The sequence below is a fragment of the Trematomus bernacchii genome, unplaced genomic scaffold (assembly GCF_902827165.1).
Source record: "Trematomus bernacchii unplaced genomic scaffold, fTreBer1.1, whole genome shotgun sequence".
Taxonomy (NCBI): domain Eukaryota; kingdom Metazoa; phylum Chordata; class Actinopteri; order Perciformes; family Nototheniidae; genus Trematomus; species Trematomus bernacchii.
The window spans coordinates 1641236-1655692 of record NW_022987778.1 but is presented as its reverse complement, the minus strand read 5'-3'; the positions used below and the strand labels follow the sequence as shown (position 1 = coordinate 1655692).

The window sequence follows — 14457 nt, the reverse complement described above, 5'->3', positions numbered from 1 at the left end:
ACAAACACAACGCACGGAGCGTTGTGTTTTTGTAGCGAGGAAAAACAATGGCGGCTCTACACAACATTTTCAGAGTTGTACGGGCGTGGTTTGCAATTCGCCCAGCCAATCAGCACTGGGGCACTTTTGGAGAACTTTTCACCCACAGAAAAGTACGCTCTCTGAGTTGGCTCTAAAAATGGGGGTAAAAGTACCCGAGATTAAGTACGATTTTTGGTGTGAACGCGACTCACGGAACTAAAACGCGAAAAGTACGGTGAAAGTACTCCGGTGTGAACGCGGCTAAGGTTGCCATGAAATGGGCTAATTCAGAAGAAAACAACAACAAACTGATTTGGAGGAGAAGGCTTTTGTAGATCAGGAAGTAAAACATAATAGACAGATTGCTCTAGTAGATTTGTGACTTCATAATCTCAGAGAATATTCAAGTGTTTTTCTTGTGAAAGTTACTAGGGATGCTCCGATTCCGGCGATCGCCCCCAAAATTGGCGATCGGAGCATCCCTAAAAGTTATGAAATGTGTTTAACTCTGAACATTTCATCCTCATCTTGGTCTGTTATTTTTTTTATTAACTCCAGTACCCCTAAGGCCCGTTGGTTATTTTCCTCTCAACTAGATTCTAAGATTCAAAAGGTTTATTGTCATATCATACTAGGCCTATTCTTTTAAATAAAAAGGGTAGTAATGCAGTTTGCAATTACAACTTATTGTTATTTATAAATTACAAGCTCTGTAAGAAAACATAAGACTGTGCAGACTTTAAAGTTGAACTTTGGTGTCTGTGTCTTTAGGGAAAAACGTACCTTGATGCGCTCCCGCCCGTCGAAGGCCACACTCTTTGCTTCTTTGATGGTGTCACACACCAACGCGTTGCCACAGACAAACTGCACCACCTTCCTCAGCTGGGCGGCACCTGTAGCGTTGTTAATCCGAACAACATCCACCACCATCTTCGCCCCGGGAACATCCCTCAGCCGCTCACTCAGGGGAATCACCTGAGCACACAGTAACAATGGTTTCATTTAATCTACTGATGCATCTGTGTGTACGACTGATCTCTCCCAAAAGTCCTTACATCCAAGTAGTCGATGGGCAGGAAGGTTTCACGTTCAGCTCGCTCCTCCTTGATGAAAGTGATGCAGTCCCGGGCCACTTTCTCTGAAGCCACTACGATGGCATTCATGAAGTGTCCAAACACCTTGATGACGGCCAGCTGGTACTTCTTATGGGTCGGGCTGCACAGGTCAGACAGACGGCCAAACTGGGACAGGGAAGAACCATACAAATATTTAGGTTAGAACAAATATAAAAATGTGTAAACAAAGGATAATATTATATTATAAAAGTGTGCAAATTGGATCAGATACAGTTGTTGGTTGTGATGTTTTTTCTTTTATATAAGACGATTATTTCCTTAACCCTTGTGTTGTGTTCAAAAGCTGTTACCGTTCATGGTGTTCGCGGGTCAATTTTGACCCATGATTTATCTCAGTCCAAAACACACCAAAAAAAAGACTATCATCCAATATTGTTTTAACTACATCATAACTAACTTATAATGCATTCATAACCGTACAATCCTGTTGTAATTTAATGTTATGGCCCAAAACACATTACACCACATATTGCACACGTGCATGTGTGAGTTCAGGTTCAAGTGTTAGTGTACATATTCTTTGAGAAAGGTTGAGTTCCCGTGGGGGGAGGGGAGACCAGGTGCATGTTGCGAACAATTATTGTTACAGTGGCTGAAGGGGGTGGGGGAGGGGTGTCTAAAGTCAAAGATGAATCTTGATTGGACCAAATTTGACCTCGAGTCACCCAAAACAATTCTGCTGGGTCTCCCCAGACCCCAACACCAAATGATACACTTTTTTTTTTAGAGAGCTTCGGACTTGGCTAAAATTGTAAAAATCAGTTTTGTAGTGTTGATATAGCTGTTGTGGAGGATATCATGAAGCCTCCATAAAAAAAACGAGAGCGTAGTTATTATATAATTTTAACTTGAAACGGGTCACGGGAGACCCGAACACAACATAAGGGTTAATAAACAGGCCTTCAGTCTTCTGCCTTTCACAGCACATGGGTCTAAGTTATCCCTGCTCAGGCTGCCCTCTGTCTCTCACCACAGTGTCAGGGTAGAGTCTGCGCAGCTTCTCCAGCAGCTCCTTGCGCTGCAGCGTCCTCCGGCTCTCCTGGCTGTCCAGGCGGGCGTTCCCCAGCTCCTCCAGCACCTGACCCAGCTCCTGGTTCACCTCCTCGCTGCGCTGCCGGCCTTGCTGCAGCTCCGTGCTCAGACTCTCCTCCTTCTGACGAAACTCTTCCAGGGACGACCTGGTAATTCATTAATAACCGTGGAGTTCAATCAACACCTACTTTGAAAATGAGGGGCTGCATGTGGTGAAATGTGTGCACTTGACGTACTTGCAGGACTTGGTGTACTCTTCTAGCTTCTCTGCTCTGCGTGTGAGATCCTGCAGCTGAGTCTGGTTGCTCCTGATGGCAGCCTACGACAGACGATGTTTCAAGAGTGGTACAATTAGGCATCTATAATATATTTTTTATTCACTCATGTTTCAGCTGCAGCATGCAGGATTTCCTCTAAAAAGCCACTGTATCAGAGTTCCCGTTAGAATATTTTTTTGCCGGTCAACATGTCCGTTAAAGTTGAAATCTTCCGACAAAATGAGGTCAAAGTTCTTCTTTGTTATTTATTGAGCTTTAAAACAAATTGATATGATTCGATATTAAACAAACTAATTATAGTAGATTAACTACATTATTCAAAAGTGTACAGTAACTTACAATAACACGGGAATAATAAACGGAGCACTCTCTCCCTTAGACTTAGACAAGAATAGTAAATTCTAATGTCTAACATTTAATGTGGAGAAAGAGATGTCCTGTATGGGTTGATTGTGCGTTGATCTGTTGGTAATGCCTCGGGGCATAGAGTGGCGAAGTCCCTCCCCTTCCGGTGGACCTCCATGGGACCTTATTTCGGAAAAATTATGTATTGAAGTCAACGATTATCTTTCGATCCCGTTTGAATTGTGCCACGAATTACACATACGATGTTTGTCAATTTAAAAAAAAAATGTGCAAGTCAAAAAAAAAAAAATGTGTTGTAAAACTGTGAAGTAACACATTTGTTTGTGTGAAACGCTCAATGAACTACATCTCTGGTCAACAACACACGTCACCAAGATGGCAGTCACTACTGTCTTGTCAACAAAACGATTGACTACCCTCACTATCACCACAATGAAACACGTCCTGAAGAATGTCATGCAAAGCTGCCTGTATGCCTTCCTTTGATTCTCTCTGAACTGCCTGGTCGTTTTAATGTTTAATGTCAACCATTTGTGCAGATAGCATGAAGTAGAGAAGATCGTCGATGCTAGCGTTAGCGTTAGCATTTCTCCCCCGGGCTTAAATTGTGTATTATAGAATGATCACACCGGTGACAGTACTCTTCAAAGGGTTCACGAAATATGACTACTACTCTTACTGTTTAACATTTTGGGTTACTTAATGTTACTTCATGTTAAGGCTAATAAAAATGACAAGGCTGTAATGCTAACTAACGTGCTAGCTACTAGCTAGGTAGCTAACTTGATCAAGCCACTCCTGGTCCTTTCATCAGACGGGAAGCGAAAGAACGAGCAAGACCCATTGCTGGTATAATAACAACCTGGTACTAAGCACACAGGCATCTTGTTAAAGTTATCTTATCTTAGCCAGCGCCATATAGATAGATTATATCTATATGGCGCTGATCTTAGCTATCTCTTAGTGGAGGAAAACAATTGTGACATCACTTATTTGTAGTCTTTCTAGTTGCGTATTTTTCATAGTCTTATATTTCAACAGTTTTACGACAAACTGTGACATTTTTGACATGGAAATAATTTTTAAGATTGACAATCATCATATGTGTAATTCTTGGCACAATTCAAACTGGATCGAAAGATACGTTTTCTCTCTCCATTGACTTCAATACATTTTCCGAAATAAGGTCCCATGGGGCGGAAGTAGATGGGCGTGACTTCGCCACTCTATGTAAACAAATGCATAATGCTGCGCTATACTTTGCGGCCTCACCCGGTTGCATAGCGACACTTATTGTTTAGGTGTCTTTTGATAAGCAGGTAGTCATATCATTAGCTAGAACTAGCTAGATCTGATCGATATGGACATAAACGCGAGTGAAGTCTAATCTGACGGGAGAGAGAGATCAGCTGCTGCTGACGAGTCGACACGCAGCTCTGCATGATCACCTGCAGCGGTGAGCAGAGCAAAACACACACTTCAGGTTAGAATATCATGTAGCTATTTTAATTACCTCTCAAACTACCTAAACTAGTTATAGATATGTTTAGTTTTACTGTCGGGTCACACAGTATTTTAAGTGTCCGAAAATGACAATAAAATAGCGGTATGCAACGTGTGTGTGAAGCAGAAATCCTGCAGCTCCACCCGCTGTGACGGACCGGTGAGCGGAGCAGAACACACATTAAGAGTTAGACCTAACACACTTAGCTATTTTATCTACCTCTGGAACAAGCTAAACTAGTTATAAATATATTTATTCTTCACTGTCGGGTCACTCATTACTGGATCCGCGAGCTGCATGATACTGGCGGGCTGTCAGGAGAGGGAGAGCGCTCCGTTTATTATTCCTGTGTTATTATAAGTTACTGTACACTTTTGATTAATGTAGTTAATCTACAATAATGAGTTTGTTTAATATCGAATCATATCAATTTGTTTTAAAGCTCAATAAATAACAAAGAAGTCCTTTGACCGGCACTTTTCTAATTTTGTCCGGAAGATTTCAACTTTAACGGACATTTTGACCGGCAAAAATATATTCTAACGGGAACTCTGGCCTACTACGATAGACGATGTTTCAAGAGTGGTACAATTAGGCATCTATAATATATTCTTGATTCACTCATGTTTCAGTTGCAGCATGCAGGGTTTCCTCTAAAAAGCCACTGTATACTAACTTCTCATCACCAAAACAGTAGATTGACAAAAAGATAGACAAGCTGGTAAACAAAGTGAAGCATTTAGCAGCTGAAGAAACGGAGAAATGTTGGTAGAGAAGAAAAAACTGAGCTGGACACAAACTCCAAATAAACAACGATGTTAATTTGTAACTGCTGAATATGTACAGTATATAAGAACTTGAAAACTGATATGTAGATGTTTTCATACATTGTTAAAATAATAGTTATCTCAGTGTGAAACATATTGCTTTTCACTTCAAAGATGTGTAGCATCAGCTCTGACAGTACCTCCACTTCCTTCTTCCTGCGCTGGTCGAACGCCATCTTCTCCCGGTCCGCTCTCACCTCCCAGTGCAGCTTCTCCGCCTGCTGCGTACAGACGGCTCCCTGCTTCCAGGCCATCTCCTTCAGCTCTTTGTATCGCTCCGCCTGTGGCAGAAATACATGAAGAATTCACTTACAAATATATAAACACTGACTTTCTGCTGTCTGATTCCTGGACCATGTACATGTTGGCCTCAGCTTAATATGTATTCAGTTGCAACTGAAGTATGGTTGGTTAGATAAGATTACATTAAATCTATTTAGTGGATATTCAAGATGCATATATCAGAACAAAATCCCCAAATCTATCATAAATATATAGGGAACTAAAGTATTTACTGTATGTTACCAATTTGATCCATGTTTAGACTAATGGAATATGTATTTTTGGAGCATTTAATCAGTTTTAAGGGTCTTTGGTTTGTTTTAGGTGTTATGTAGGTTCTTTGTGGAATCAAGCACATTTCTGATATGTATTGTTAAGAGTTTTATTTAACTGAAGCAAAGACTCTGTGTGCAATGAGTACTAAGTAAGAAGAAACATAGCCATACAATATGATGAGTTTTTTGTCGCTATACAAATGCCTCAACTCCTGAATACTTAGTGCTTTTAAAAGTGAAAGGACTCTGGTTAAACACCAGCCTCCAACTTCCTATCAGTAATATTTGTCACTAGGGATGCTCCGATCAATCGGCCGCCGATCGATATCGGCCGATATTCACTCTCTGCCGATCGATCGGTGCTCTCTATAAAGGCCGATCGTGAGAGCCGATCGCATGACGTAAAATACATGACACTTTTCTCTGTGCGGCAAAACAAGCTCGCCAAAATGGCTTCACCAGTCAGGCAGTATTTTAAGGTGTCCGAAAAAGACAATAAAATAGCGGTATGCAACGTGTGTGAAGCAGAAAATCAACTCTTGAACAACAACAAAAAGCCCGCGTTTTATCCAGTTTGTACACAACGATGGAGAAACTTAACAAGCAGCAGTGGTCCACTGAAGAGACCAGCTACCTACTGGGAATCTGGTCTTCCGAAGAGGTACAGAGGAAGCTGGAGCACAATCTGCCATTGTTGTTGTTGTCGGTGTGAGCTGTGAGGGGTTTCCGCGCGGTTTGGCTTTATGAAGCAGGCACGCAAACGATGACGCAATGACGCAGCACCAGTCGGACTCTGGGCGGTGTGAAAAGAGCCGGAGCTAAACCGAAGAACCGGTTCTGAACCTGAAAAGCTCTAGCACGGAGCTTGAACCGGAGTTGCGTTGGTGTGAATGAGGTAATAGAGAGAGAGGGAGAGAGAGAGAGAGGGAGAGAGAGAGGGAGAGGGAGAGAGAGCGCTTCCGCTCATTTCTCCCGTGTTATCCAAAGTTAATGTAAACTTGAATAATGTACTTCATTTGAATGTAATAATTATGTTGGTTGTTGTTTGTGGAGGCGCCAGTGAATGAGCCCCATTAACTGAGTTTTAAACATCACTTTAAATGGAAGATCCCCATAGGCCCCACCCAGTCGATCGGATCGACGATCGGTATCGGCCGATACTGATTCCGGCGATCCCTAGCATCCCTAGTTGTCACCATAAATAATGACTTCTGGTTTGAGTGAACTCACCTGACTCTCGTCCAGCTCGATGTCTCTCCCCAGGGCGGCTCCTTTCTGCTGGACCTGCTTCTCGTAGTTCCTCCAGGAGCGCTCCAGCTCACCGATCTCCTTCCGTCCCTCGGCCAGCTCCTGCTCTTTGAAAACCATCAGTTTCTGAATCTTCCTCAGAGCAGCGCAGAGCTCCTCGGCCTTCTTCATGTGATGGGAGGTGTTAACCTTGGCTTTGATGTACTGGGATCGACACTGGGACAGGGCGTGCTCCTGGACGCTGGAGCAGAGTGAGAGGGAGCCAAGTTATAATAGTAATGTAAGTGTTAATGTCCATGTATTTTTATTAGATAGATAGATAGATAAATAGATAGATAGGTAGATAAATAGATAGATAGGTAGATAGATAGATAGGTAGGTAGGTAGATAGATAGATAGATAGATAGATAGATAGATAGATAGATAGATAGATAGATAGATAGATAGATAGATAGATAGATAGATACGATAGATAGATAGATCGAATAGTATAGATAGAATAGATAGATAGATAGATAGTGGATAGATAGATAGATAGATAGATAGATAGATAGATAGATAGATAGATAGATAGATAGATAGATAGATAGATGGATGGATGATGGATGGATGGATGGATGGATGGATAGATGGATGGATAGATAGATGGATGGATAGATAGATGGATGGATAGATAGGTAGGTAGATAGATGGACAGATGGATAGATGGATAGATAGTGAGAGCTCTGTTTTCCAGCCTGAGTCTATTTAATTTATTGTTTTGGTTGTGCGTGATTTATTACTCCGGAAGTTTTTCCTTGTACGATGTGAGGGTCTAAGGACAGAGGGTGTCGTATTGTCATACTGATATTCTGTACAAACTGTGAAGTCCACTGAGACAAATGTAACATTTGTGATATTGGGCTATATAAATAAACATTGATTGATTGATTGATTACGTCAGTTCCATTAGAAATCAACTGTTATATTAATGAAACCCTGTATATGTGAAGTGTGTTTGAGTACCTAAAAACTGCACTATAAAGTAAATGTATTATTATGATGAACAAATGCTAACATAGGAGGTATTACTGTTATACATCCCTACAAAGAGACACAAATCAGCTTGTGAGGACAAATACAAAAATATGAAATACTATAATTAGCTTATTGCTAGGCATATCATGATATACGACTATAAATCATTCTACATATTGGATATTGTAATATCTAAGGGAAGTTATTTTCCTCGTTTGAAAGGTTGCATAACAGTAACATTATTTCATTCTTTTAACTTACCAGACTGTTCTAGTTGTTTTATTATTTGCTTTTACCTACCAAGCCTTTTTATCCACATTACTTTGATTATTCATCAAAAACCTCATTGTGTAAACATTTTGAGAAAGCACCAATAGTCAACCTTACAATATTGTCGTTATATTTATAGTAGAGTATTTCATCAAAAACATTGAGAAATTAAATGTGTTCCCACATGCTCCCCCCCCTACTTAGGGTATTTTATGATATACTACATTTCTTCCCACTGTTATGATTTTTAAATCAAACACACCGGATCTCCTTGTCCACTTGCTGCTGCTCTCTGCTGAGGCGTCCATGTTCCTTCTTGAAGCTTTTGAACTTCTGCTCAGCGTTCATCAGTTTGTTGCTCTGAGCGGCTGCAACCTGCTGTTTCTCCGTCAGGGTGTCGCTGAAGGCGCGGACCCCCTTTTCGTTGTGGAAGAGCTCCGCCAGGCTCAGCTGCAGCCGGTTCTCGTCAATCTCGTCCACCAGTGCCTGGTACCTCTGGGCCTGGAAAGGTGGGTTCAAGTCAAAGTCAACTTTATTGTCAATCTTTCAGTTTGTGTGTACAGACAGAGAGATCGAAATACCGTTTCCCACAATCTCGAATAGAAAAACAAATATATATAAAAATATGTATGCAAATATGTATATATCTATATATACACAATCAAAGACACATTTATACATATGCACACATTAAGACATAAATAAAAGCAAAAGTTGTGGGGGGTTAGCAGTTTATCGAAGAGCAGGAAAGAAAAATGAAGGCCACTACACTACAGTCTAGACCAGGGATGGGCAACTTTGATGGTGGTGGGGGCCACATAATGTATGTACTGGCCACCAGGGGGCCGCAGATTCACTTGGAACACACACACACAAATTCCATATTAACAAATATACTAAGTCTGACATCTTCATTGACATTTTACAATCTTTCAGGGAACATCCTCTAATAAGCTCACTAAACAAATATCAGTTCACAGAAATGTTATTTAATTTTTACAAGTGGCATGTTTGTATTGAACAGGTTATTTAACAGAGATACAACTATTTTAAACTATTGGAAAGCACGGAAAATGTGTGTGCATTGAGATTAACCATTAAGATGACATAAACATGAAGTCATGAACACTAACCCAGACATTAGTTGTCTAACTTGAACCTAAGACACTGACGCAGAATAAGGGGAATGTCAACACAGACACCTGTCAATCCGCACTCTGCTGTTCCTCAGCGCCGCTCCCCCTCCCTCCCGCTGAAATCATGAATGAAAAGCATATAGTAATCATAGATAACACGGCAGGGTCCGTGACAGTTTGTTTTCATCCGATTTCAAATAAACAAAGTCTTGGTTTTTAAAATATTAAACGTGTTTCGCCAAATTCAGATGATAAATACAACTTTGAAGCTTATAAAGGCCTAATTACAAGCGGCAACTTAACGTCACAGCAGGCATAACAACAGCCGGTGTTTCTTGTGAGTGTTTCCCCGGGAAACAAACACAATACACACAAACGCGTCACAGATTATTTTTGTATTTTTGCGGTATTTGGCTGCCGAACGAAATCATGTACGCAGCTCGCGATGTAACTAGGACGTCTAGTGGACGGTATCAGTACTACAAGTACCTTTTAATGAATTACGTTGTTTATAAATTAATCTGAGGGCCGCAAAAAGAGGAGGTGGGGGCCGCCATTTGCCCATGCCTGGTCTAGTCGATGCTAAACAGCCACTTTCTGTGAGCACACATAAATCAGTTATATAAGTAAAAATAAAGGTATTTCAGATGCTACATTAACAGAGACAGCGTGGGTCACAACCCAGAATGAACCCAAAACTTAAATAAAAAAAAGTTTAGGTGGATAGGTGGATTTCCAGAGTAGGGTGTAGACAGTATGTAAGAAAGTTAATATGTGATTCAACTGTGCACTGTCTAGCTGTAGTATCTAGGAAAATATTAAGTATGTGATTAGGACTTTATATTTAATGACTTGAATAGGGATCTTTGGGTAAAAATCCTTGATGGGGACATCCCTAGATAGTACTGAAGGAGCCTTGCCTCCTCCACTCCAATTATTCAAGCCACCTGCTCTGAGCCTGACACCTAATTTGTCTGCGAGTGGTTATAAATGAAGCTGTCAGGAAATACCTCCAAGGTTGTGGTGACTTTGGAAACTGAAGTGAACAAGCAGGTGTAGTGGTCGTTGGACGCGGGGGATCGCCGTTCCCCCACTTATTTGGAGCCCCCACTTTTTTGAAGCAGGATTTTTTTTGAATAGTCTAATAAATATAAAATCATTGCCAGTGTTATCAGTTGCAAGTGTGTATTTGTTGTAATAATGACGAAAACATAATACATTTCACAGTAATTATAATCAAAATTAAAAACGATTTCCTTAAAAAATGATGATTCATCATCACGCGCAATTTTGTTTGTTTGTTATGAGATTTAAATAGATGTTGAAAGTGGAGATAGAGAGAGAGAAGCAGCGCTGTCTGCTTAGTTGCAATACTGTAGCTCAAGCATTTATGCAACTTAGGCCTATAAATTGTTCATGTAACTTATGTGCCGGTGTGTCCATGGTTTTGAGTCTGTGCGTGTTGAGCGCAGCGCCGTCTGCTTTTTGCAGTACAGTAACTAAAGTAGGACTTAGCATACCGGTAGTTTCTGTAGACCTGTCTGCCCGTTTTGTGAGTGCACTGCGCGTGCACACTTGTGGCATTGTTTGGGATGACCTAATTAAAATAGCGTCCACCCAGTAAAAAAATCCCCACTACACCACTGTGAACAAGCCCCTGTAGCTGAGAGTGCAGAAAGATTATTCTGCTCTTTTTGTGTGATGACTTTACCTCTACTTTTTCCTGCGACACCTGTTTCCTCTCCACAATAGCAGATTTCTTCTTGTTGAAGTGAAACTGAGTGTCCTCTTTGGCCTTCATCAGCGCCTCTTTCTTCAGATCATACTCTGCAGCATACTCTTTAGACTGACTGATGACCTCGAACATCTTGGTCCTCTCCTTTGGATCCTTCAGAGCGATGGACTCCACTGCCCCCTTGTGATGAGAACAATGATTTACAGACTTGTTTGTAAGGTATTATTACTATACACAACTAGTAAGGTGTATATTATCCTATATCAAAGGTGTATATTCTTATATGTGTTGTGCTGGTGTATGTTTGAGTGCAAATATATACAGTATCATTGTAATTTATAGTATTTATTCAGACAGAGTACTTGACATTAATTTAGCAACAGAGTTCTCACAGCATGACAATCTGTCCTTGGTTTATATACCTAAAATCTTGATACCTCCCACTTCATATACTTCATATTCTATACAACATACAGCATATCTTCAAGTGTATCTACACAAATGTTAACAATAGTGTTTACCTGGAACACCAGACAGTTTCGAGCTTTGGTCACAATGCCGATTTTCTGCAGCTCCTCCAAGTATTTGGCCAGAGAGACATGTACACCATTGATGCGATACTCCGAAGAGTCCCCTTAAAAAATAACATATTTGGCATCAGATGATTTAATAAAACTTGGCAGATAAAACATATGTTTTGCTTTTCTTTCCAGAACCCCTAGACTTGAAAAAATATACAGAATCCTTAAAAACAAACAAAAACAAGCAACTGTGTAGTTTCATTATTATGACTAATCTATGTCATTAGACATATACAGTAGAATACTTTTCTAGGCAACTTATTATAGAGGTGCAATGAATAACTATCCACCTAATCGACTACTTTTTACAATCAACGTAACTTTTTAAGCAAAAATATTAGTTTTCTGCCTCTCCAAAATGGTGATTTCCTGCTTTCCATCATATTAAACTGAATAAATGTGGGTTTTAGGATAACATTTTAATGGATATTTGGCAATATCTTCTGAGATTGTAAAACTAAATCGAATATTCTAGAATATATTCAACATATTTATTTGTATTGAAAATAACAGTTATTTGCAGACCTTGTCCTGCCCTCCATTGAACCACCTGCTGCTTTCTGAACAGTTAACCATATATGAATGCTCAGATAATAAGATAAACGTATAAACTGACCAAAAATACTCCTGCAGAACACGGTCTCCTGGTCCTCCTGGTCGCAGTACTGCAAGGAGACCCTGGCGGTGCCGGGCACAGGCCTCCCGATGTGGGCTCCGTGGACCAGGTCCCGGAGGTGCTTCACACGAAGACAGGCAGCCCGCTCCCCCAGGGCGAAACTTATGGCGTCCATCACGTTGGATTTGCCTAGAATTTGTTTCATAGTCGTTAGCTTAACATTAAAACTAAGTTAACTAAACTAACCTCCATATAAGGAGTGGCCTTGTGAAGTTAAAATCATGATAAATTACTATTAAATACCCTTAAACAGTGTTTTTTACACAGAATATTGATGCTCTGACATAAATTATGATTTATTATTTACATAAGCATTATATTTAGTGTGTCTTAATAATGTTCATACTGTATAAAAGAGCATATTTTGGACCTAGGAAAACGTAATATTAGCATAATACTAGCTTAATAATAATTAAGCTAAACTAACATGCTAGTAGCACTGACAGCTAACATTAGCATTGATGGTACAAAAGTTAACTTAGTTTAAACTTAGGGGTAAAAGAGTATATTTTAGAGACTTATTATGGTCTAACATAAATTATGGTTTTATTTAACATATGCATTATATTAATTATTTCTTAATATTGTTCATACTGTATAAAAGAGTGCAAATTATGGACTTAGTAAAATGTAGCTTAATAATAGTTCAGCTAAGCTAACATGCTAGCAGCATCGACAGCTAACGTTAGCTAGCTAGAGAGCTAGCAACCGTTGATGGTACAAAGTTAACTTACCAGAGCCGTTTGTCCCGATTATACAATTAAATCTCATAAAAGGACCGATTACTTTCTTCCCTCGCCATGACTTGAAGTTTTCAATGTCAATTTGTTTGAGATAGCCCATTTTATTCTTCTTTTTGTGGAGAATCAAGAAGGCTATAAAAGTGTAAAGTCAAGTCATTAACTTGAAGGATGCCGATATTGAGTTCTTCCTGCCTCTAAAATTGAGAGGCGGGAAGAACTTTTCTTTTTTGCCCATTGCATATAATGTGAATAAACCTTATTCAAACATAGGCTAATAATCACGGAAATAGTTAGATATATTTTTCTTATTCTGTTCTGATTTTAATAGTAACACTAATGGGAATGGGAATAAAATACAGATATTTTAATACCACAGTAAAATCTTTAAGTCAAAATGTCACTCGAGTATAAAGCAACCAGGCAGTATAAATGAATAACACAATTATAATTTGCTCCACAATTAACAGCTACATCTAAAATATTACACATTATTGCATCATTAGATAGAATATATAGGCTATTGAAATGATTGAACTACAAATATGCAATTACTTTAAGCGCACAAAGTGTATTTGATTTTGATAATACTTTAATTGCAGGACTTTAACTTACAAAGTAGGCATTTTAACACTGTATTATTGTTAATATTAATAAGTAAAGTATCAAAATACTTCTTCCATAATACTGTTGGAGTTATAAGTGAAACCTTTAATCTTGTCAAGTAATTACAAACTAAAGTAATTATACCAAGTCAAGCACATAACACAGTTTCAGGGTTCTTACACCTTTTCCAAAGTCAAATTCAAGCACTTTTCAAGCATTTTCAAGGTGCATTTCAAGCATATCAAGCATCTTACAGCTGTTGTAAATTACATATATACACATACTTATCCTCAAATGATTATTTCCCTACCTCACGGATAATATCCACATCTCTTATCATTTTCGAATCATAAATCTATCGATTAGATTTATGAAAAGTAGGGGAGACATGTGGAGATTATCCGGCTGAACAAAACGTGATCCGTCTCTTAAATGTGTCTCAACCACAGACCTTATTTCGAGCTATTTTCCAAAATCCTATGGAGAAATTGCATTGCGTTTTTGTCGAAGGAACCGGAAGAAGTTTACCTCCGGGTTTTAGGACGCGTCACTGTGGTTCTCTATAACCTGGCTGAGCCAATATACATCAATCCGCCATATAACTTTTCAATCAATTATTTATTAACATGTTTCAGGTCCTTAGGTTGGCAGTGAACATAAGGCTCTCCCAGGTTAGGCCAAAGGGTGCATTATATGCACACATATACTGTATAAACTCAAATGTGAA

The 14457-nt window shown here is 39.5% G+C and overlaps 1 protein-coding gene across 1 annotated transcript in view; it reads right to left on the bottom strand.

Annotated features, from left to right (window-relative positions):
- Positions 1-13227, bottom strand: part of smc1b (structural maintenance of chromosomes 1B) — a 33935-nt gene extending 20708 nt beyond the window's left edge. Inside the window, exons 1-11 of the mRNA XM_034149075.1 lie at positions 13119-13227; positions 12325-12513; positions 11649-11761; positions 11104-11307; positions 8519-8757; positions 6952-7210; positions 5305-5445; positions 2426-2508; positions 2128-2335; positions 1077-1262; positions 805-996 (exon numbers count right to left, since the gene is read on the bottom strand). Of these exons, the coding sequence (XP_034004966.1) occupies positions 805-996; positions 1077-1262; positions 2128-2335; positions 2426-2508; positions 5305-5445; positions 6952-7210; positions 8519-8757; positions 11104-11307; positions 11649-11761; positions 12325-12513; positions 13119-13227 (1923 nt within the window). The remainder of the gene's footprint in view (positions 1-804; positions 997-1076; positions 1263-2127; positions 2336-2425; positions 2509-5304; positions 5446-6951; positions 7211-8518; positions 8758-11103; positions 11308-11648; positions 11762-12324; positions 12514-13118) is intronic.
- Between the last annotated feature and the right edge of the window lie 1230 nt (positions 13228-14457).